At 44.5% G+C, this 22,859-nt stretch overlaps 1 protein-coding gene across 1 annotated transcript in view; it reads left to right on the forward strand.

The window, feature by feature from the left end:
* Positions 1 to 22,859, forward strand: part of KLHL6 (kelch like family member 6) — a 55,716-nt gene that overhangs the window by 30,715 nt on the left and 2,142 nt on the right. The window contains exons 3-6 of the mRNA XM_014846223.3: positions 9,293 to 9,742; positions 16,171 to 16,408; positions 20,599 to 20,801; positions 22,629 to 22,842. Coding sequence (XP_014701709.1) covers positions 9,293 to 9,742; positions 16,171 to 16,408; positions 20,599 to 20,801; positions 22,629 to 22,842 — 1,105 coding nt within the window. The remainder of the gene's footprint in view (positions 1 to 9,292; positions 9,743 to 16,170; positions 16,409 to 20,598; positions 20,802 to 22,628; positions 22,843 to 22,859) is intronic.

Below are 22,859 nucleotides of genomic sequence, written 5' to 3' on the forward strand. Positions count from 1 at the left end.
TCCTGTAAGGTACAGGTGAACTGTTGTCATTGAGAGGGACCCACAGATTATATCCACTCAACATCAGAATAGCCAGTCAATCTAGGCAAGAAATCAGCCCAACTATTTCTTTGTCATCATCTAGATAAAATCAACCTGTGGGCTATCTGATGCACCTTCTCCCACATACACCTTTTGCCAATGAATGTTGCTGTGTGGCCACTGTCAGTGTTAAGAAATTAGGGTTAATCTCCTATGTCCACACGACAATAACGGTTGTGCTTTTCAAAGCATTCACTATGTGGCAACTATTTTGCCTGAATTATTTTATTTAAATTGAGGTAGGTATTTTTACTCCCAATGTATAGATGAGGGGAATAAAACTCAGTGATGAGAAGCAAGTGGTCAAAGTTTCACAGTTAATGAGAGAGGAGGCTGAACTTAACGCCTGTCTGCTTAGGCGTAGCCTGTGTGCTTTCCACTACGCATACTGTGTCCGTCCCCCAGAGCGAAGCCTGAAACAAGGCATGATCCTGAAGGCAGCTGGGCCGTCAGCATCCTCAGCGAGGGCTGCCCAACGGGAGATTCCGGGAACCAGTGGTGCTCCCCGAGTGTGTCAGGAGGCAAGACCTCACAGCTGCTACCCCTCATGCCCAACTCCCTCTGGGGAAACTTGGACCCTTGGGGCCACCAGGTGTCCCCGCCTCAGTAGTGAGCCTGCTGCTGCCCAGACGATGTCTTTCATCATTTCATTTCTTTTCTTCTCAATGTTTACTCTTTTTTACTTTTAGCTATAACTTACATTTAGTAAATGGTATACATCTTAAGTGCACAGATGGCTGATATTTCACATGTGTATACAGCCGTGTAACCACCACCCAGATCAAGCTCTAGGACGTGCTTGGTGTCCTAGAGCACTCCCCGTGCCCTCCACAGGCAGTACCTCTCCAAGGGTGACTACCACTGTGGCATCTGTCACCACGGATTAGTTTTGCTTGTTTTTGAATTTCATATTGTTCTTGTAAGAATTCTACTTAGTATAAAGGGTCTAAATTTTAGGCTATAAACTCAGGTGTACAAAAAAAAAGTGTGATTTAACCTATTATTTTTCTAACGTTGAACTCAATCTCTATCCTGAGCTTCCTATTCTACCAGTGGCAGAAATTGTAGTCAACTTGATGATGCCTCACTTCAGGGAAGCTCAGTCAACTCAGGGTACGGGTTGCTTATACAGTTCCAGGGGGCATTTACATAGCGCCAGGACATCATAGAAACAGGCATCTGGCCCAGGCTTACCATGGTCATATGCATCACTGGTCCATGCTGGCACCTGCTGGAGCATCTGTGTTCCCATCAGTCTCTCTCTGGTCAACAACCCCTTCTCCACTGGCATCAACTGAAAGTCCCCAGTCCCACCTGGTTCTGACCCTCAGTTCCTGTGGGTCATTTTGCATTCTTTTTGACCTGTTTGCGAGGCCTCTTCAGGTCTGCCAATCCTCCCAGCTACTTCTGTGCCCCTCTCAGGGACACACAGGAAACTTCCATTTGCTCTTTTGTGTCAACTATCGGGACCTTGGAGGCACCGCCATAGGCCCCCTTTGTCTAGAAACAGCACGCTCCAATTTCTCTTCTGCTGCTGCTCTGTTGGATTGCTGCCTTTCTGATTTCATCTCAGCAGTCAAGGTGCACTTTCTCTTGTTCTCAGATCCACAACCTATAAGGGCTTTTTACTATTCCCTTTACTCTGGAGTTTTTGCCTAAGTTGGGAGGCAGGACATCATCTCAGGGACCCATGCGTCTTTCTCACTCTATGACTAGACCGTTTCTGCTCTCTCTTCTAGGCCTGGGGACCATGGGAAAAGCTGACTCTTACATTATTATCCATTCTCCTAAATCTACTGTTTTGGCCTAAACTTTATACCTAGACTCTTTAGGTTTCTGACTTTTGAAACTCAAAGGGCCCAGTTATTACCACTAATTGGTGTTTTAAAGCTATTTTTCTAGTATAAGCTCTGAAAGTGTATTTAGAACCTCAAAAGCCAAAATCGTCTTCTTTTGTCCATCCTGTCATCCCTTCCCTGAGTCAGTAAGCCTGGAATGCCCTAGTTACTGCCTATAGGTGTGGGATACAGGAAGTGGGATGTGGGATTTCACTTGTAATGAAAATCCACGTTGCTACCAGATTCTGACTTTACTGCCAACTAACTCCCACAAATTACTAAGCATCTACTACATGCAAAGTACTTTGTGAGAAGCCGTCAGGGAGAAATAAAGATAAAAATTGTAAGTATGGATCACATTTATGTAGCAATTTACCATATTTGTTCCCCCACCTGATTCCCTCTGATGTTGACAATATTTCTGTGGGTGGGCAGACCAGATAATACCCTCACAATGAGCCTGCAAGGTGGCCTTTATTATTCTCACCACTTTCCGGATGAGGAAACTGTGGCTCAGAGAGAGTTCAGCTCATCAAGTGGTGGAGCTATGATCTGGGGCCTAAACTGAGGGTCAGAAGTTCTGACTCCAAACACTGCCTGCATCCACTACCCTTGAAGCCTCAAAAACAAGGATTCCCAGAGAGATTTCAACCCTGCAGACAACCCAACTAGACTCCAAGGGAGAATGTAGGAGTTGAGAAAAGTTCTGGCTCTGAAGGGATGGCATTGAACTGGACTTCACAGAATGGGGAGGATTTCAACAAGAGGCAGTTGGGTTGGGAGAAAAGTGTTCCAGCAGAGAGAACTTGTAAGCAAACATTTAAGGTTTCCACCTTCTCTACGCACTACCCCACTTATTACAGCTGTACGCATTCGTCGACCTGCTTCTCAAGACTTGGCTTCCGCTGAGATACCTGCCTCTGTGCCCTACACACACACACACACACACACACACACACACATACACACATTGCACCCATTCGACATCCTGAGCATCAGCCATGTCCCAGACACAATCATTCCATTTAACCCTCAAATGGTGTCCCTCCGTGGCCTTCACCATGTCCCTGGGCTGAGTCACTAAGCTGCAGCTGTGCCAATTTCCCCTTGAATCGTAATGTGTCCCACATGTATCTCCTATTGTGTGCTGCTGGCCTTTTGGGGCCCCCACTATCTCCTCTGGAAAGTCAGAGACTGTTTCTTGCCTGAATCTTGACCAGACTTGCCATGCCCTTGGGTACTGCCCCTTTCCTTTCCCTCTGACCCACTTCTGAGGTCAGTCCACCTCTGTCATTGTCTTTGTCTCCCAGCACCTGCCCCACCTTACTGAGTGGGCCTTTGGCAGGTCTTAGCTCCCCACTTTCCTGCCCACCCCATATACCTCCAAGAAACCAGCAGACCTCTCAGCTATGTCTAGGACAAGGACTGAAAGTCTGGAGGGATGAGGGCCGGCCTGGTGGTGCAGCGGTTAAGTGCACATGTTCTGCTTTGGCAGCCTGGGGTTCGCCGGTGCGGACACAGCAAGGCTTGGCAAGTCATGGTAGGCGTCCCACATATAAAGTAGAGGAAGATGGGCACAGATGTTAGCTCAGGGCCAGTCTTCCTCTGCAAAAAAAGAGGAGGATTGGCAGCAGATGTTAGCTCAGGGCTAATCTTCCTCAAAAAAAAAAAAAAAAAAAAAGAAGGAAAGAAAGCCTGGCGGGAGCAGAGGACATCCTGGTGGTGGGGGAAGGAACATATTCCCACACAGTCTGAGGTGGGTATATAACCTGAGAAAGAGGGAGAGGCAAGGACAGAAGACTAGGATCAGTGGTCATTCACAATTTGTAAGCATGAAGACTCCTCTTTAACACAATACAGAGCCAACAGGAGAACAGCTTTACTTTTAGTATCTGCTGTCTGAGAATAAAAAGAGTGACAAAAAATTTACAATGAATTGAGAAACGCTTTCAAATAAATTTGAATTTTATTAAGCTCATCAACTTACACAGTCTTCACATGCACTGATTTGTTGGGGCTTGAAGGTAGGGACCTCGATGTCTTCATAGACCCTTTGCAATAAGTCCAAGGTCCCTTAGGGACTATGGTCAATGGAATTGCTGATTTGGACCAAAATAAAACTTTCAGCTATTCTGGAGGAGATTTGAAGGAACCTCTAGGGAGATGTGGAATTACGTGGGTGAAGTCCCTGAGGACCCACGTTCTGGAGAGCATGAAGGAGAAGCGCAAGGAGGAGTATGGAGATGGGGAGCGTTCTGTTCGAGGCAGACGCTTCTCGTGGGAACTGCAGCCGTATCTCAAGTGGTTTCTCTGACTGTATTTTTAGTCTCCGAGTCAGAGAGTCAGGTGCCTGGCTGTAACCCTTTGCTCACATGGTCCCCAAACAGGAAGTTGGTTGTCTGTTGCCATTATCTGTCATCGCTCAGCTTTAACAAACAAGTTCATGTGTCATTGGGACAGGCTGAGACAGAAAATTTACCCTCGAGTCTTAAATAATCCTGAATATGAAGAAGCAAAAGAAAGAAAGAAAGAAAGAAAGAAAAGAAAACAATTTCTTGTCCCTATGACGGCCCCACGCATCCGCAGTTCCCCAGTCACTGGCTGAGATCATATGATACTGCCCCGCACACCTCACACTCAAATTGTTTATGGAAGCCTATTTTGGAGGGGGAATTTAGGCAACTTGGAGACCCCTGCCCATCTTGTCTTCAGAAGGCCTCTCAGACCCTCCTGGCATTTTGTTAGCTCAACAACGCAACAGTTACAAAGGCAGTGATGCCCAGTGATGGCAGCATCTCTGCCACCTACTAGCTGTGTGATCTTGGGCAATGCATTTAACTATGAATTCTCTATTTCGCCTTCTGTACAAACGGTAATACTAGTGCCTACCTTATTACTACTTGTTAAATAAAATATATTTGTTAAAAAGAAAAATTTATTTGTTAAAATAACGAACAGGAAAGGGTCTAGCACAGAACTTGGTACATACTAGAGGTCTGAGAAATATTTTCTTCCTTTCTTTCTCCCCTTCTTTTCTTTGCCGGAGTTATTCTAAGTAGTGCTGGAAATAAAAACGAGAGTATGACCTAGAACCTGCTGTTGAGATGCCTGACCATAGTACAAGGCAGAAATGTAATTGGCGCTCCGATTACAGGAGGAGCAAGCGAGTGGCCCGGCGGAGCACAGAGGAGGGAGAAATTGGTTCTTTGTGGCAATTGCAGAGGCCGTGAAGGAGGAGGTAGTTTTTGAGAAAGGACTTTATGAATAGGTAGGATTTCTCCACTTCTTTTCCCTTCCCTTCTCTTCTTCTCCTCCCTTCTTTTTAATGTTTTGACCCAGCATTACAAATGTCCAGAGGCAGAGAAGGCTTCAAGCAGAGTTTGATTAAGACCGTGGCTCTCTTTCTTTCTGGTCCTCTCAGGCTGGCTCTCCCTCTTGTGTTGGCTTTGTCCTCAGGTGGATGGATACCAGAGAGCAACTCACTGTGTCTCCCATAAACTCAATTCCCAGAAAAAGGCCACACGTGCAAACAAATGTTTGCATACAATTGTAGGGGTTCATGGACTCTCTGGGCCCGTCGACTAGCCCCAGATTTAACACTCAATGAAGAAAACAGCCTGTGTAGATAAAGTGATGCCCATGGTGTTCACTTCTTCCAACTTTTTGAGGTAAACTTAAAAGAGGACTTCTCAGTTGAAATTGGCGTGAGCTCTCCTGAGTCTTTTTTTAAAAAGTGGGGCTTTGGAGTCAAACTTGCCCGGGTGGGGAGAGCAGGATTTTAGCAGCTACTGGTGGGGGAGAAAGCTGGTCCAGGCTGAGGAAATGGCGTGAGCATCGAAGGTGGTGACAGGCAAGCTGAGGGCTGTTTGGAGAGGTGAATAGACAGGTCTGACTGTGGAGGGGGTGCATCAGGGAGAGTCCCGCCGACGGCTGAGAGCCAGACTCTACACGGCTTGAGGCGTAGGGTAGAACTTTCTTCAGTTTCAGGCAGTGGGAGCCCTGACCTTTGTTACATAGTGTTTATCACAGTTGTAATTTTACCCTTGCTGTGTGATGATTTGATTACTGTCTGCCTCCCCCGCTAGTCTGTCAGCTGCAGAGAGCACAGGCACTGTGTCTCTTTCTGCTCACCTCTGTACCCCCAACACTAGTAGAGGACCTTCTAGAAAACGGATGCTCAATACATATTTGGGAAACGAATGAGTGGAGGAATGGATGAGCGAACGTTTTCTGAGTGGGGAGAGACACATTTGGACCAACGTTTCTAACAAATGTGAGCTTCAGTGCTTGATTCGATTCTCCTTCATGGTTTCCTTCTTTGCTCATCCATCGTCACCAAGCAGGGGTAGGAACTGGCATCTTGCTGGCCAGGCCCCCCAGTGTCTGGGCAGATCAGATCATCTGTGCTCTCCGCTGATGTGTGCAAATCAGCACAGCATCTGCCAAACCATTGTACATGCTATTTGACCAGAGGCAGCTTGAAATAGTGTAAAAATACGCATTTTTAGAACCAGATAAGACTGGTTCAGATTTTAGCTCTATCTCTTATTGGTTATAAGTCTCTGAGGAAATTACTTCACTTTTCTGAATCTCTTTTCCTCATCTATAAAACAGGTACGATAAGAAATATCTACTTTGTAGTGTTGCTGAGAGGATTTTGTGAGCTGGTTAGTATAAAGGGCTGGTATATGGTAGGTGCTCTCTATTTTATTGCTTACATTTTATTTTATCTTTTCATTGTGTACTTGAAAATCATAAGGAAGTATTTATTTTACTTTATTTTTTGTGATTTTTAAAAGCAACTTCATGCTCCATGCAGAAAGCTTGGACTATGCAACAAAGTCTAAAAAAACAAATGAATAACTTTCTAAAACCGCAAGTGAGATAACCATTATTAGCATTTTGATATGTTCCGTTCTAGCGTTTTCTCTATTCATGAGAAACTTTATTTATTTTAAGTAGATAATTCCTCCACATGGCTCACAATTCGAGGAGGTACAAAATGGGAAACGGTGAAAAGTAATTCTCCCTCTCTACGCTGACCCAGCTACCAGTTCCCCTCCCCAGAGGACCGCTGTGACCAGGGTCTTAGGTGGCTTCCCAAAGACAGTCCACATATTTAGAAAATCTATTTGATTTTCATATCATGTTCCTCTCACACAAACGCTGCGCGGCGTACCTGCTGCATCGCCCTGGAGGCCCCCCTCTGAGTGAGTTCCCTTTCAGCCCTCCAGGATGTCTCTGTGGGCAGGGCCACGTAGGGCTCTGGTCACAGGGTCTGAGGGCTCAGCGAGGCTTGATCTCGGTTGTATATTTTTACTCTTTGAACTGAAAATCTGCAAACAACTAAACAGGTGTTAGAATTCTCAGTCTTAACCGTTTGCACAGTTGCTCATGCGAGGAGGAGATCTGCAGGCGGTTGGGGCCAGCAGACAGGGTGGTCTGAGGCAGAACTCAGGCTTTCCCCAACATTGCATTGACCCTCAGGCCGATGTGTTCTAAACTGACAATTGGAAAGTGTGGTCTGACGTGGAAAGATAACATTTTGGGATCGACCCCAAAAATCAGGGATGTGTTCCCCCTAGAATGTTCTGGAGTAGGACAAAGCCTAAGTTAATATGGTCCACTCAAGACCAGTCCTGCCCTCACGCCCACCCTTCAGGCCCCACAACCCTGCCACCCCCAGCTCCTATCCCTAGAGCTTCTCCTGTGCGAGCTGCACCCATCCCCGGTCAGGTCTGCCCATCTATACTTTCACCAGACCGGCCCTCCCCACCAGCCCTGCCCCTTCAGCCTCCCTGTTCCCATTCTTCCGCTAACTGATCAACCCAAGAACGCTGATAACTATAGAACACTATAAGGGGCCCAGTGGACAAGGAAGGGGATAGGAGGTCGGACGCCTTCAAAGCTAAGCTCCAGAGAGCAGCGAATAAGAATGAACTGATACATTTGAAGCACCTCATCTGAACAATGAGTATTAAATAATATAATGGACATGACTGCGCTTTGTAAGCCATCAAGAGCTGTATGCGCGTAAGGGACTCATATTCTTATGAGGATGATGGTAATTTAAAAATAAGACATGGAAGCCAATCAATTTTACAAATTAACTTTTTCATTACAAAAGGATTACTTATTCATTTTAGAGGATTTGGAAAATATATAAATAAACAAAATAAGAAAAATGCTCATCATCTTATTAGAGAGTGTGGTGCCTTATCATATGTATACAGTACATTCCCTGTCCATCCCTATAGGACCTGTTTCTGTGTGAGGATTACTGCTCCCTTGACAACAAATTTTGCCACGTGACTTACTCTGGCCGGTTAAGTATGAGTGGAAATGGCATGTGCCACCTCTGAGCAAAAGATTTAAGAGCCTTTGTGTGGTTCTGCCATCTTTTTTCTCCTTCTGTCACAAGACTGGCATACCTACGTTAAGGGCTTTTCCATCATCCTGGGTTTTGGAATAAAGAGTCCTGTGAAGAACATGTAATGTGAGTGAGAAATAACACTTACTGCTGTAAGCTCCTGAGGTTTGGGGGTTGTTTGTTACTGCAGCATAATTTGTTTTAAGATACTTGATACATAGAGAGGTAACAACTGTAAGTATTTTGGTGTATATCCTTCAGTCTTTTTTCTATGCCTATATTCTATGTATCTTTTCTTTATAAAAATAGGATCATAATAGACATTTGATTTTGTGAAGTGCTTTCTCATTTCGTCTGTAAATATTTCAGCATATATCTCTAAAAGATAAGAGTTCTTCTTTAAACATAACCACAACACCATTATCACACTTAAAATTAATAATAATTGCTTCATATCACCAAATATTAGTCATTGTAAAAATTTCTCTGACTTTTTAAATTAGTTTAAGTCAGAGATCCAATTAAGGTCTATAGTTTGCAATAGGTCGATGTGTCTCTTAAATCTCCTCCTCCCCTTCTCTCTCTCTCTCTTCCTCCCCTTGTGATGTGTTTGTTGAAGAAACTGAACTGGTTGTTCTGTAGAATTTCCCACAGTCTGGATTTTGCTGATTTCTTCCCACGGCTTCATCTAACATGTTCCTCTTTCTCCTGTTTCCTGTAAATTGCTGATTAAATCTAGAGGCTTGAAAGATTCAGTGAACGAGTTTTTAAAGTCGATACATTATGAACATTTTCTATGTTATTTAGTATTCTTCTACAATGTGTTTTCCTAATGATTATAAAGCTGTCAAAAACATGAATGTATTTTAATTTATTTAGCTGGTTCCCTATTATTGGTCATTTAGGTTGTTGCTAAATTTCCACTAACGCACACAACTGACTGCTAAACCTCCTTATGGACTAATGATTTCTGTCCTGATTTGCTGCCCTTCTGTTGTCTTAGTTCCTGCGGATGGTCGATGCCTGTGCCAGCTTCCTCACAGAAGCCTTGAACCCAGAAAATTGTGTTGGAATACTGAGGCTGGCGGACACACACTCCTTGGACAGTCTAAAGAAGCAGGTTCAAAGTTACATCATCCAAAACTTTGTGCAGATTCTGAACTCTGAGGAGTTCCTCGAACTTCCTGTGGACACTCTGTACCACATCTTGAAGAGTGATGACCTTTATGTGACGGAGGAGGCGCAGGTGTTTGAGACTGTGATGAGCTGGGTCCGGCACAAACAGTCGGAACGACTCTGCTTGCTCCCCTATGTCCTGGAGAACGTGCGCTTGCCGCTTCTGGACCCATGGTACTTTGTGGAGACGGTGGAAGCAGACCCTCTCATCAGGCAGTGCCCGGAGGTCTTCCCGCTGCTCCAGGAAGCCAGGATGTACCACCTTTCTGGCAATGAGGTGAGCTGACGCTGAGAGGTACTGAAGTTAAAACAAAGTGTAGGGGTTAGTGGGCCTCACAGAGACACAGGTGAGGCTACTCACAATTCCTTAGGGCATTGAGAACATGCTCCCCTGCTTATAGTTTGAGTTGGGCAGTTCCAGAAGCCCTGGGATTTCTCATCTGTAAAATGGGATAATACTACATCGTAGACAGCTACTGAGAGGATTAGGAGAGTTATGGAAATCACCCAGCACCATGCCTGCCACAGCCTTCCTCTCCTCAGTTGTGTAGGGGCGGGAGGGGGGTGGGGGTGATGCACACATGAACGGAACGTGCTCTCTCCAGTCTCCATTCCACATGGCGCTACTTTCCTAATTTGCCCACTATGGGGGAACCTTGAGTCTCTTGGAACTCCTCTGACATTACCTTGGTTCAGATTCTCATTATTTCCTTTCTGAATTTCTGAAAATTCCTCAAAACTCACCTTCCTGCCTGCAGTCTGACCTCTCTCCAATTCATTCACTGGCTGGATGATCTAAAACTCAAGCCTAATCATTTTGCTCCTGGGCTTAGCCTCTTCACTGGCTCCGCACCACTTTCAGGATGAAGCCCACACTTCCTGCCTAAGCTCTCAGAGCCTGGCCTCAAGACCTTCACCTCCCGACCACTTCTCTAGCATCATCTCCAACCTCTCTCTTCTGCTTTAGTCCCAAGGCATTGATTGTAATTCCCCAAAGCGCATGTGTTTTTTTAGCCTCCAGGCTAATGCAGGTGCTGTTTAAATGCCTTTTTCCTCTTCTTTATCTAGTTAACTTCTGCTCCTGCTTCAAAGCTCAGTTCAACCATCACCTTCTCCAGAGGCCTCTCTGCTTCTCTAGCACCTCGTGCATTGCTGTATCATAGCACCAACCACTGCACGTTAACCATTGAAGTCCTCATCTGTATATCTCTCTACACTGGCAGCTGGTTATGGTAGGAAATATGCATTATTGGACTTTTCATCTCCAGACCTTAAGAGAGTACCTGGTATATAGTAAGTGATCAGCTTGTTAAACGTTTGTTAAACAAGTAAATGGGTACCAAGATGGTGAATACACGTCATTTGGATATACTTGGTTCTCCTTAATAATTCCTAAAGAAATGTTTTATCCAGAACTTTATAAAAACAAGAATAGGCTTAGTGGACAGGAACAGAACAATCATGAAGTCATAATATAGGGACGATTTGTTAAGTTTGGACACATGAACACCCACACATATATGCCACCATATGATAGTTCTGGGATGGGCTACCACGCCTTCTTCATTAGGCCATTGGTAGAAATTTTAGCCAAAAGTGGCTTAGGAACTGTCTGTCTAAGGGTCCTTGGGAACCTCCTCATTTTTCTGTGTGTCCTTTTCTAGTTCTGTGTTGTCCTCAGATCCACTGTCACTCATTCAGTCTGCAAACACATCCTTAAATGTTTGGTAGAATTTACCAGTGATATTAACAGAACCAGGAGTTTTCTTTGTGAGAAGGTTTTTAACTACAAATTGTATTTCTTTAATAGACATAGGGCTTTAGGTTACCCGTTTCTTTTACAATGAGCTTTGGTAGTTTGTGTCTTCCAAAGAATTTTTCTGTTTCATAGAAGTTGCTGAATTTACTGGCATAAGGTTGTTCACAGTAATCCCTTATGATCCTTTTAATATCTGTAGAATCTGTAGTGATGTCACATCTCTCATTCCAGATATTGGTAATTTGTGTCTCCTCTTTTTATTCCTGATCAGTCTGGTTAGAGGTTTACCAATTTTATTGGTTTTCTCAAAGAACCATCTTCTGGATTCATTTGATTTTCTCTATCGTTTTTCTGTTTTCTATTTCATTTATTTCTACTCTGATCTTGATTGTTTCCTTTCTTCTGCTTACTTTGGGTTTAATTTTCTCTTCTTTTTCTAGTTTTTTAAGATGGAAGAAGAGGTAATTGATCTGAGACCTTTCTTTTTTTCTAATATTGTCATTAGTGCTAAAAATTTTCCCCTAAGTACTACTTTAACAGCATCACATATATTTTAATATGCTGTGCTTTCATTTTTCACAAATAAATCCTGAACATGAGTTATATGCCAGATATGCCACCAGGCACTGCAAAAACAGTCTCTGCCTTAGTGAGCTTGTCAGAGAAGACAGGACACTAAGCAAATAAAGGGTGATGAGTAGACTGATGGAGGAAACCCAGGCAACCTCACGGGAAATATCTCATGCTGGGTATGTGGGTCACTGGCAGGTGGCTCAGCAGTGGGAATCAAAACCCTCATACACCTGAAGACAGGTGTCAGCCTCTGCAACTGCTCTCTGTTCATAGTTTAAGGTACAGAGTCTTGATCAGCTATACCTCCAACATTCTGGATATTTTTGTTTCTGCTTCCCATTTCCCAAGTCCCTGAAATGTAGGTGATAAAGGCTTTCCTCTGATATAAAATGTCTCTACCAGGCCTTCTGCAAAATTGCTGCCATGAACTATCTGCTCTGTCTTTTGTGTTTGTAATGGGGTAGGGTGGGGAGTGGGATTATGGCTTCTGGATTTAGGAGGAGAAAGAATTCTGATCTCTGGAGAAGACTCCAGTGTCAGGAGCTTGAGTTTGTGGTCAGGCAGACCACAGGGTAAAGCCTGGACTGCACAATTTACCTGCAGTGTGACCTCAGGCGAGCTACTTAGTTGCTCTAGGGCTCAATCCTGACCTGTAACATGGGGATAATGATACCTACCAACTGATAGAATTATTTTGAGAATTAAATGAGGTAACGAATGAGACATGCATAGCACAATGTCTGGCACATGGTGCATGCCCCACAAATGAAGGCTGTTCTTATTCTCACTCAGTTCCTTTATGATGACCTCTCTCCCACAGTCAAGCATTTTCTTTCTCAGAGGTGACAATCTCTCTTTTCACTGTGTCCTAGGTTTTTGCTGCCTTATCACCCTAAATCCTGCTCAGGGCACTTTCTCATTCCCATTTTACAGTCTGGGTGACTGAACCAGCCAACCACTGTGATCTCTGAATTGGGGTGTCCTTGCCAGTTGATTCCCTGAAACTCCCTGTCTTCTCGCTGCTTGAATGGTCTTGGGTTTCTTCCCGATGACAGTGGTGTGAGCCTGCAGGATACTCTGAACACATTCCCCCTCTTAACCTTCCTTTCTCGAACTTCAATATTTCTTGTCCTATCATTATCTCCCCCTTTTAACCTTGTCCTTCCTCTAAGCTCCTGGAGGTGGTGACAGTAGGAAATTTTAGAACCCTAAAAGCAAATGTCAATTTACATTTGATTTAGGAGTTGTAGCTGGTACCTTCATTAGGAGGGGTCTTTTGGGGCAGAGAAATTTGCCCCTTCATTTCATTGCCTCCTAAGTTTCCAGAGGCCAACCTGATCTATACCAAAGGCTGCTCTGACATGTGCAGTGTAGGGGGAGTCTCATTCCTGAGGGCGGTGGGAGCAGAGGCTCACCCCTGAGGACAGCTTTGTTGAAGCAATATGGTCTCTTCTGTTTAGTCCCCTTGTATAGGCTCTGTGGACAATGAGTTGTCAGTAAGGTGCAACTGTTTGCTCTATTTTTAACAAACTGAAAATAAACTGGTTAAGCCTGATCATTGCGTGCAATTCATTGGCAAGCCCTTCTGTGCGTCTGCAACAAACTCGCACATTAGATTGGCATTTGTCATGCCTTTGGGGTTACTATCTTGCCAAATGTAGCTGAACTTACAATTTGGTAATAGTGCCACCACTGGGCAGCTCTGTGGTGCTGAGTTACAAGGTAGGTCTCAACATCCGGCCAGTCCCATCAACTAGATGATTGTATTAGTTATCTTTTGCTGTGTAAATTATCTCAAAGCTCAGCATTTAAAACAACAGGCATTTATTATCCACAGGTGTCAGGAATCTAGGAGTGATTTAGCTGGGTGGTTCTGGCTAAGGTCTCTTCTGAAGTTGCAGTCAAGCTGTTGGCTGGAGCTGCAGTCATCTGCAAGCTCAGACGGGGCTGGAGGATCTGCTTCCAAGCTCACTCACAGGATTGTTGACAGGTGTCAGTTCCTTGCTGGCTGTTGGCTGGTAGCCTCAGTGTCTTGCCACTTGGGCCTCTCCACAGCCACTGGCTTCCCCCAGAGCAAATGACCCAGGAAAGACTGAGAGAGCAATCAAGACGGAAGCTGTAGCGCCTCTATAAACTAATTTCAGAAGTGACGTACCATCACTTCTGCTATATTCTATTGGCATAGAGACCAACGCTGGGACAATAGGGAGGGAACAACATAAGGTGTAAATACCTGGAGGTGGGGATTGCTGGCGGCCATTGTGGAAGCTGGTTTGCAAAATGATCTAGCCTGGAAAAAGTCTGTATTGGATCTTGGATTACCTAGCTTGCCCCTTCATTCATTGATTCATTCATTCAACTAATGTTTATAGAAACCCACAAGCTCCAGGCCCTGTTCTTGGTGCTGAGGATAAGTTGGAGAAAAAGGGCTATTCCTGCCATTGGGGCTTTACAGTGGCATATGAAAAGTGCCTTGATAGGGAAATTCAGGACTGTGGGAACTTGAGTGGAAAATCAAGAATGGCTTCCTGGAGAAAAGGACAAAGTGACATTGCAAATAATGCCAAATGTCTTCAAGGGTAAGTGGATAGGATGTGGTATGGGGAATTGAGGACACATATTATGGGGCGATACAGACAGCAGCAGGAACACAGGGACTTCAGTCTGTGGGAGCAGAGTCTTCCAGAGGCCAGGACTCAGGGACGGGATGCCAGTCCCAGGAGCCAGGAGTAAGATCACGGTTAGTCCAGTCCCGTACTAGCCAGTAGGCTTTGGAGGCAGAACAGGCACTGTGAATAAGATGAGGGCTTCAGAGGGGAGGCTGAGGCCTGGTTCTCAGAACTGGAGTGAGGGTCACAGGGGAGGCTAGTGCTGTCCTCTAAGCATCACCCTGCAATCCCTAAATCCTCACTGAACGAGGACCAGACTGGTGCTGGAGGTTGCGCTTCGGCTGTGGGGAGAGGAGCTTTAGGGGCAGGAACCAGGGCTGGTAGCTGGAGGGAAAATGGCAGAGGGGCAAGGTTTGTCTTTGGTGCTAACTCACTCCTTAGATCCTCTCCTACGAGCCTGGTATTCTCATAGTGCCTCCATGTTCCTGGGACCACCCCTCCCATCCTTATCGCCATGGCATTTCCGCTGCCAATGTCCTCAGGCTCAGCCTGTCGCCCCCCACATCCCCACTCTTTTCTGCTGACCCACAAAGGAGAGCCTTGCCACAGACTTTATGGCAATGATCCAGCCTCGAGAATTGAGGGTGCAAAATTTACTGTACCTGACTCTTTGACACAGAAAAACAAAGTCTCTTATGGGAAAGTAGAGGTTGGATGTTGGCTGCTCTGATTATCTTATTACATGTGACCATTGATTGGACTCACCACTTGAGGGCTCAGTCTTTGCTATTGTACCCTGTTTGTCACCATCTCTGGGCAAGATTGAAGTTCCAAACTCTGTATTAGGTCAGCCTAACCTTGTAGGAAAAAGTAGCTGCTTTGGCCATCCAGGCAATGGGTGCCACCTCTCTGTCTCCCATCAGCACACCTGCAGAGCCTTCCTCATCAAGCCCAGGGGATGGATGAAACCAGGAGGAGGACAGTGCTGCCTGTTCCCTAATAATGTCAGTATGACATCTCCTCCTGCTCCTCCTGCCATGACCATGCATTGAGGGCCGTGCATACTCTCCACATCCCTCTACATCACAGCCTCATGAATGCTCACAGTGACCTGATGGCACAGAAATGATTACAGGCATTTACAGAGATTGTGTTGCTTCTCCAAGGTCATGTGGCTGTAGGTGGTGGAACAAGGACCAAACTCTGATGCGTGTGATTCCAAACCTCTGCTCTTTCCGCAGGGTGCAAATATCCAGGGTGTGGATTTCTTTGCTTGTTTAAGGCTGTGAAGGGTCATATGCTTGACGTTGGGATCCAGTGCCCCAACCTCCCTGGCCACCCTGCTCCCTTTTAGTTCTTTTCTACCAAGTCTCTGACTGCTCTTATGTGCCCACTGTCAGGACTTCTCTTCAAGAAGAAGTCTGGTAGTGAGCAAAGTCTAGGATATCATCAAGAATTTGGAACCAGGGGGGAGTGGAAGGTGGCCAGAAATGAAATTCCAGGATTCAAGGCTCAGACCAGGTAAAAAGGAAGAGGCAGGAAGTGCATTTGATGGTAAACAGACATAAACTTCTGAACAAAAGGTCAACAGTAGATAACTATTAAAATCACTATTCTACAGATGACGAAACTGAGGCTCAATGAGGTGAAATCACATGGTCATACAGTGGCAGAGTTGGGAATTGGGCTCTGCTTGTCTGGCTCCATAGCCTGAGCTCTAAATCGCTGTATCATCCTGCTTATGTCCTCCCATTGGTTTTCCAGATCATTTCGGAGCGCACCAAACCCAGGATGCATGAGTTCCAGTCTGAGGTGTTCATGATCATTGGCGGCTGCACAAAGGATGAACGGTTTGTGGCAGAGGTAACCTGCCTGGACCCCCTGAGGCGCAGCCGCCTGGAGGTGGCCAAGCTCCCGATGACGGAGCATGAGCTGGAGAGTGAGAATAAGAAATGGGTGGAGTTTGCATGCGTGACATTAAAAAATGAGGTCTACATATCAGGTAAGCGGGAGCCATGTGATGCCAAAGCAAGCCCCCAATGACTCTACATATTTTCCTGAATAAGAGCCAGGCAGCCATCCTAGAAGAATTACTGTGAATGGCAATGATGTAGCTCTGACTGGGTCAGGGTATGGAACCCAGGAGCTCAGTTGCTCTTATCTTAGACAGCGCATCTTTACTTAACAAACACTACCCTGGGAGCAGTTTTATATTAGGATCTGGGGGAGCAGGCAGACAGGTCCAGTCCTTCTTGGAAAAGGAAGGAGGAACGTGACACTAGAGTTTATTCAGTGTCTGCTATAGGCCTAGGACACAGAACTGGGCACTGGAAATACAGTAGTGAATAAAAACTGCTCTTCCCCCAAACCTGACCCCTCCCCTCAAGGTTATTAGGTCATACTTTTAGACGTTCCAGTAGCACCCAGCACTTTTTCATTTCTTATTTCTAAGTTGTTTGCTTAACTATTTACTATTACTTTATGCCTGTCTCCCATTAGTCCTTAAATTCCATGAGAATCAAAACTGCATTCCCAGTACCTAGCATTGGGCCTGGTTACATGGTACATGTTCAATAAATATTTACTAAATGCCATAGTCTCTACCATCTTTACAGTATAGTGGATGAATTTACACTTTGGTAGTATATAATCATTTGCCTCGACTCTATAAGGTAGATGATTTTAATCTCCAGGTTACAAATGGAGAAAACCAAGGCTCAGAAAGGTTATGAAATATACCTAAGGTCACACACTAGTAAATGTCAGGCAGGACTCCAACTCAGGTTCGCTGACTCCCGTGCTCTCCCATGACATTAAAAGCCACCCAGCTCTTCTTGGGGCCCCAAGGAAGGAGACAAGCATCACTTCCCCCTTCTTGGAGGTTTTCTCTAACCTACATTTGTTTTGCAAAGAGCTGCTTCCTCCAAAATCAAAAGCAGATCAGTTCTCCTTTGGATATGTTAATATCATAGATGAGGTTATTGCTTTTTTTTATCTTGTAGAAATATTTTTAATTGTTGTAGAAGATCCAAACAATAAAGAGAGTGTAAGGTAAAACATGGCAATTTCTCTGTGTCATTACGATCCTATATATTTTTATTTTTTTTTACAAAAATGATTTTATATTGTCTTAGAGTAGGTAATGCTAGCTGCTGGAACAAACCATGAATCACCACAACAGTATGTGGGGGTTGGGGGAGCAGATCTGCTCCACTCACTCATTCAGGGACGTAGGCTCCTTCTGTGTTGTGATGCTGCCATTTTCCACCTGTGGCCTTCAAGGTTGATGCATTTCAGGAAGAGGGAGAAACTGAATGAGTTGAGGAGGCACACCTACTCCTAACAGCCTCAGCCTGGATATGAGGCACCAGTTCTGTTCACATTCCATTGGCAAGAACTAGCCACATGCTCTGCCTGCACTCCCCACACCGCTGCCCCGTGCAGGTGGGCTGGGAAATGCAGGAGGAAAAGACAGGCTTGGTAATCACAATCTGCCACATACATTGTACACATTATTCTACAACTCGCCCTCCCATGTCTTCAATTTGAGGTTGTCTTTTTAAAAATGATATAAGTAATACACAAAAGCATGCTTGTTATACACAGTTCAATCAACAGAAATTTGTACTTCAATTAACCGTCCATTCTGGAAGTCATTACATGTCGGTATAATGGATCTATCATATGTGTTAAGTGATCTAATACATGTAAAGCACCGCACAGTCCCAAGCACATGGCGAGAGCTCACTGCTGTTAGCCATCACTATTATTATTGTGATGATCGGTATTGTTATTCTTGTTGCCAGCTGCTGGGCAAGTCTATTGTATGGATAAACCATAATTTTTTTCAGTTTTTATTTTTCTAGTGAAAAAAATATTACAATAAGCATTCTTCAATGCATATATTTATGAACTTGTGCTGCTATATGGAGAGATTCCTAGAAGTGGTCATAAGACGTTTGAATTTAGAACTTTTGTAGATATTGCTTAATTGTCTGCCAGAAAGGTATCAACTTACAGTGCAAGCAAGGTTGAGTGACAGTGCCCATTTTCTACATCCTTGACAACATTTTTTATTATCAGTCAATTACATTTTTAATAGATTTTAATAGACTAGAATGTTTAAATTTACACTCTTGGATCATTAATAAGGTTGAACATATTTTCATATATTTATTAGCTAAATGTATGTATTTAAAAAATGATCAGTTCCTACCCTTTGTTTTTCTATTGGTGCTTTGTCTTTTTCTTACTAATTTTTTGGAGTTCTTATTATATACGTCCATTGCTATTTGCCATGCAAATATTTTCTCCCAGACTGTGGTTGTCTTTTAACTTTATATTTTATATAGTAACTTTCTCTCCTATATGATTCTGGGTTTATGTCATGCTTAGAAAACCCCTCCCTAGCCCGAGATCATTAATATCTTCTACTATATATTCTCCAATTACTTCTATAGCATTTACATTTGAATTTTATTTTAAACATAATGTGAAATGGGGATCTAATTTAATTTTACTCTAAACAAATAGCCAATTCTTCTAATATCACATTTAATAATCTCTATATCTTTTAGCCTGTTTCTTTATTCCTAATTGTTTTTAATTGATTGGTTTGTCTAGTCTTATGCTAGTACCACCATGTTTTGTTATCACAGCTTTTTAGTATATTTTGATGCTTGCTAGGGAAAGCCCCCTTATTCATTCTTCTTTTTCAAAAATTTCCTAGAAAGTTTTCCAAATTTACTCTTCCAAATGAAATCTAGAATGATCTCTTCAAGTTTCCTGAGAAGTCCTGAAGGCACTGAATAGATAGGTTCACCTGAGGAGGGTTGACATCTTTGCAGTAACACATCTTTCATCAATGCACATGATATGCCTGCCCGATTCATCAGGTCTGCTTTCCATCCTGAAGTAAAAACTGCAGTTTTATTTTTCCTTTTTAATAAAGATTGCATGCATTTCTTTGAAAGTTTAGAATTATTTTGTAATTCTTGACAGTACCTAAATGAGGTCAATATCACAGTGTTTTGAATAAATAGAGACCTCTAAAATGTACACAACCCAAAGAGAAAAATGATTAAATTATACGAACAAAAATTCATGGAGGAGGAAGAAGCTGAGGCTTCCCGGCCGGCCAGGAGAACCAAACCGTGGCATCATTCCTCTCCATCAGGCTGTAAAACAAACCCAACCAACCAAAACCCCTCCTGATGCTGCGGGTGGGGTATGGGAAAGGTCAACAAGGACAGCGTTGGAGGGCTCCTTGGCAGCACCTATAAAAATTCAAGCTGCACCCCGCCTTGAACGAGGAACCCCATTTCTGGGCTCCCTGCAGAGAAACACTTCCCCGTGGAGCAGAGCATTGTCAGGGAGAGTCATTGCCGCACTAGTGCGCATTATGAGGCTGAAAAGGACGTCTTTTGCTTTAGGTAGTTGGTGGTATTCTGTGCTGATGGGGAAAAGGAAACACAAAGCCATCAAAATACTCAATTCAAGTCACCAAAAAAGTCAGCTCTCCTTTGTCTGGTTCTCTCTCCCTAACTGAATTATGTATTTTCCGTTTAGAAGAGAATTGTCTTGAAAAAAATTTACCAGCTCACTCTCAATTGAGCTAATAGAAATTACTTAAAAATAGGACAAACCCCACTTATATTTTTTACATAGATCAAAGATATGAACCAAGAGAATTTTCTAAGATTTCTTGGTGATTTTTCCGGGTGTGTATTTTTGTTTTTGTTTAAATAGATAGCAAACATAGAACGTAAGCTGCTTTCTAATTTGCCTGCTGGTCAAGGCCCGTCTATCCCTGCCTGAAATGGTCCAGCCTCACCTGTACTGCCCCTCCTCTGCACGAACACCGAGTCCAGGCTCCTGCTGGCCCCCACCTGCCCAGGTGATCTTGAGTGCCACCTCTCTGAAGCCCACCCCTTCTCTGAGCTCTCATGGCATGGAGGTGACACATGACACAGTCTGGCGCACGATTCATCCCAGCCTTACACTGTCGCTCCCTGTCCCCCTGTGTTGGCTCTGTTTCCCCAACCAGACCACACACACCTTCAGGATTTCTTTTGTCTGCCCTTAGAGGGGCCAGCCTGGAGATTCAGCACTTAGGGACTTGTAGGAAATTATGGGAGAAGCTGTATTTCTGGCACATCTGGTGGTTACTTAAATGATCTGTATCTCTTCTAGGTGGTAAAGAAACACAGCATGATGTTTGGAAATATAATTCTTCAATCAATAAATGGATTCAGATTGAGTATTTGAACATAGGCCGCTGGAGGCATAAGATGGTGGTGTTGGGCGGCAAGGTCTATGTGATGGGCGGTTTCGATGGCTTGCAGAGGATCAACAACGTGGAGACCTACGACCCCTTCCACAACTGCTGGTCAGAGGTACAGGGGATTATTTCTATGAGTAACTCTGTTTGTGTTGTTACTTCAAAGCTTCAAAAACAGGTGTACCCTGATGTAGGTAGATAGCGTTCTCATCTCCCTGCTCCCACTGAGAACATTTTTGGTGGCTCTGTGCTTCCCTCCTCATAGGAGCCATTGCTTCAGCATTGCTGATCAGGTCCCAGAAACAACTTCCTTCTGGGTGGGGAAGCTCTATGGGCGCCTGTTCTATCCTGGCCGGGACCCCAGACGTGGAGGGGAGGCTTGGTCCTAACCTTGGTGCATGTCCTGGCCCAGAGTCTCTGCCATCTGATGCCATCTGCCCTTGTCTTCTCCACACTGGATACACAGGCATCCCTTTATGACACTCTGTTGAACACAGAGTCATTTGGTAGTGTTTAGAAGTCAGCCCATGGGGGCCAGCCCTGTGGCCAAGTGGCTAAGTTTGCACACTCCACTTCAGTGTCCCAGGGTTCACTGGTTCGGATCCTGGGCACAGACCTATACACTGCTCATCAGGCCATGCTGCAGAGGCGTCCCATATAGAAGAAGTGGAAGGACTGACAACTCAGGATATACAACTACATACTGGGGCTTTAGGGAGAAAAAAAAAGGAGGAATATTGGCAACAGATGTTAGCTCAGTGTCAATCTTCCTCACCAAAAAGTACAAAAAGAAAAAAAGATTCCAGTCAACAACATCATGTATAACATTAAAAACATAATAAAAAGAAGAAGTCAGCCCTTATTTATCTGCCTATTAATGATGAACCATTTACAAGCCTGCCTGCAAGACATGAGCAATGCAACCTCAGGTATATACCATACTCAGGAAAAGGTAAAGCGTTGCTAATCAACACGCATAATGTTTCCATCACTCATGATGAATAAGCTCTGGAGATCTGCGGTACAACATTGTGCCTGTAGAGAACAATCCTGTATTGTGCACTCGAACATTTGCTAAGAGGGTAGGTCACAGGTGGAGTGTCCAGACCACAATAAAAAAAAAAAGGTAAAGTGATCCCACTTCCTGTATTTCCAGCTTATTCACAATTTCAAATTTGCTTTCTCCTTCTCAGATCATATGTCAGAGTAAGTCCCAGCTTTGGGAAGTATAAAACATGGTCATCATAGGCACAAGAAAAGGTAGCCAGGTCATCATGGCATCCAGCTAAGACCAGGCAACCTGAAAAGGGCTATATAGGGAGCCCTTAACACTGATGGGGGCGTGTCCAAGATCTCAATTCATCAAGTCGCATCACAGAGTTGTTCCATGACCCAAGAGGGTCATGTCAATGGGCAAGAGGCTCTTGGAAGTCCCCTGTCGTGCCCTGGGGTTCACAGGGTAGAAGCATGAGTCTAGCTTAATCCCCAAATCTGCATGTTGCCCCAGAGCAGGGGAGTCTGCTTACCTGTGGCCACCTGAAACCCTTCTACCAGCTTTTCTTCCTGGAGATAAGCACCAAGGACAATGTAGGCACTCAGTAAATATTTTTTGAATGAATGAACACATGAAAGAATATGAATATGCATGTTTGAGAAAACATTTTCCCGCCACATTGGCTGGTTTCATCTGGACTCTGAGAAACAGGCTGGAAACATCCAACACACGGCCTGCTCCAGCCTGCTGGAGCCTGGAGGGAGGGTGGGAAACGTGCGCTTTGATCCTCTCTGTGTCTCAGGAGGAGTCAAGCCTACAGGCCTTGTGACTTCAGGCAAAGGATGCCCAGGCTTGCGTCCTCTGGCTCCTAGCCTATGTCCTGTGAGCCGCCGAAGCAATGCGGGTAGTGTTACTGACAGCTTCTCCTGGTGTCCTGTGCCTCTGCAGGCAGCGCCCCTCCTTGTCCATGTCAGTTCCTTCGCAGCCACCAGCCATAAGAAGAAGCTCTATGTGATTGGGGGAGGGCCCAATGGGAAACTGGCCACAGACAAGACTCAGTGTTATGACCCTTCAACCAATAAGTGGAATTTAAAGTCACCTATGCCAGTGGAGGCTAAGTGCATCAATGCAGTGAGTTTCCGGAACCACATCTATGTTGTTGGTAAGTGAGCAAATGGC

The sequence above is a fragment of the Equus asinus genome, chromosome 5 (genome assembly GCF_041296235.1).
Source record: "Equus asinus isolate D_3611 breed Donkey chromosome 5, EquAss-T2T_v2, whole genome shotgun sequence".
Classification (NCBI taxonomy): Eukaryota; Metazoa; Chordata; class Mammalia; order Perissodactyla; family Equidae; genus Equus; species Equus asinus.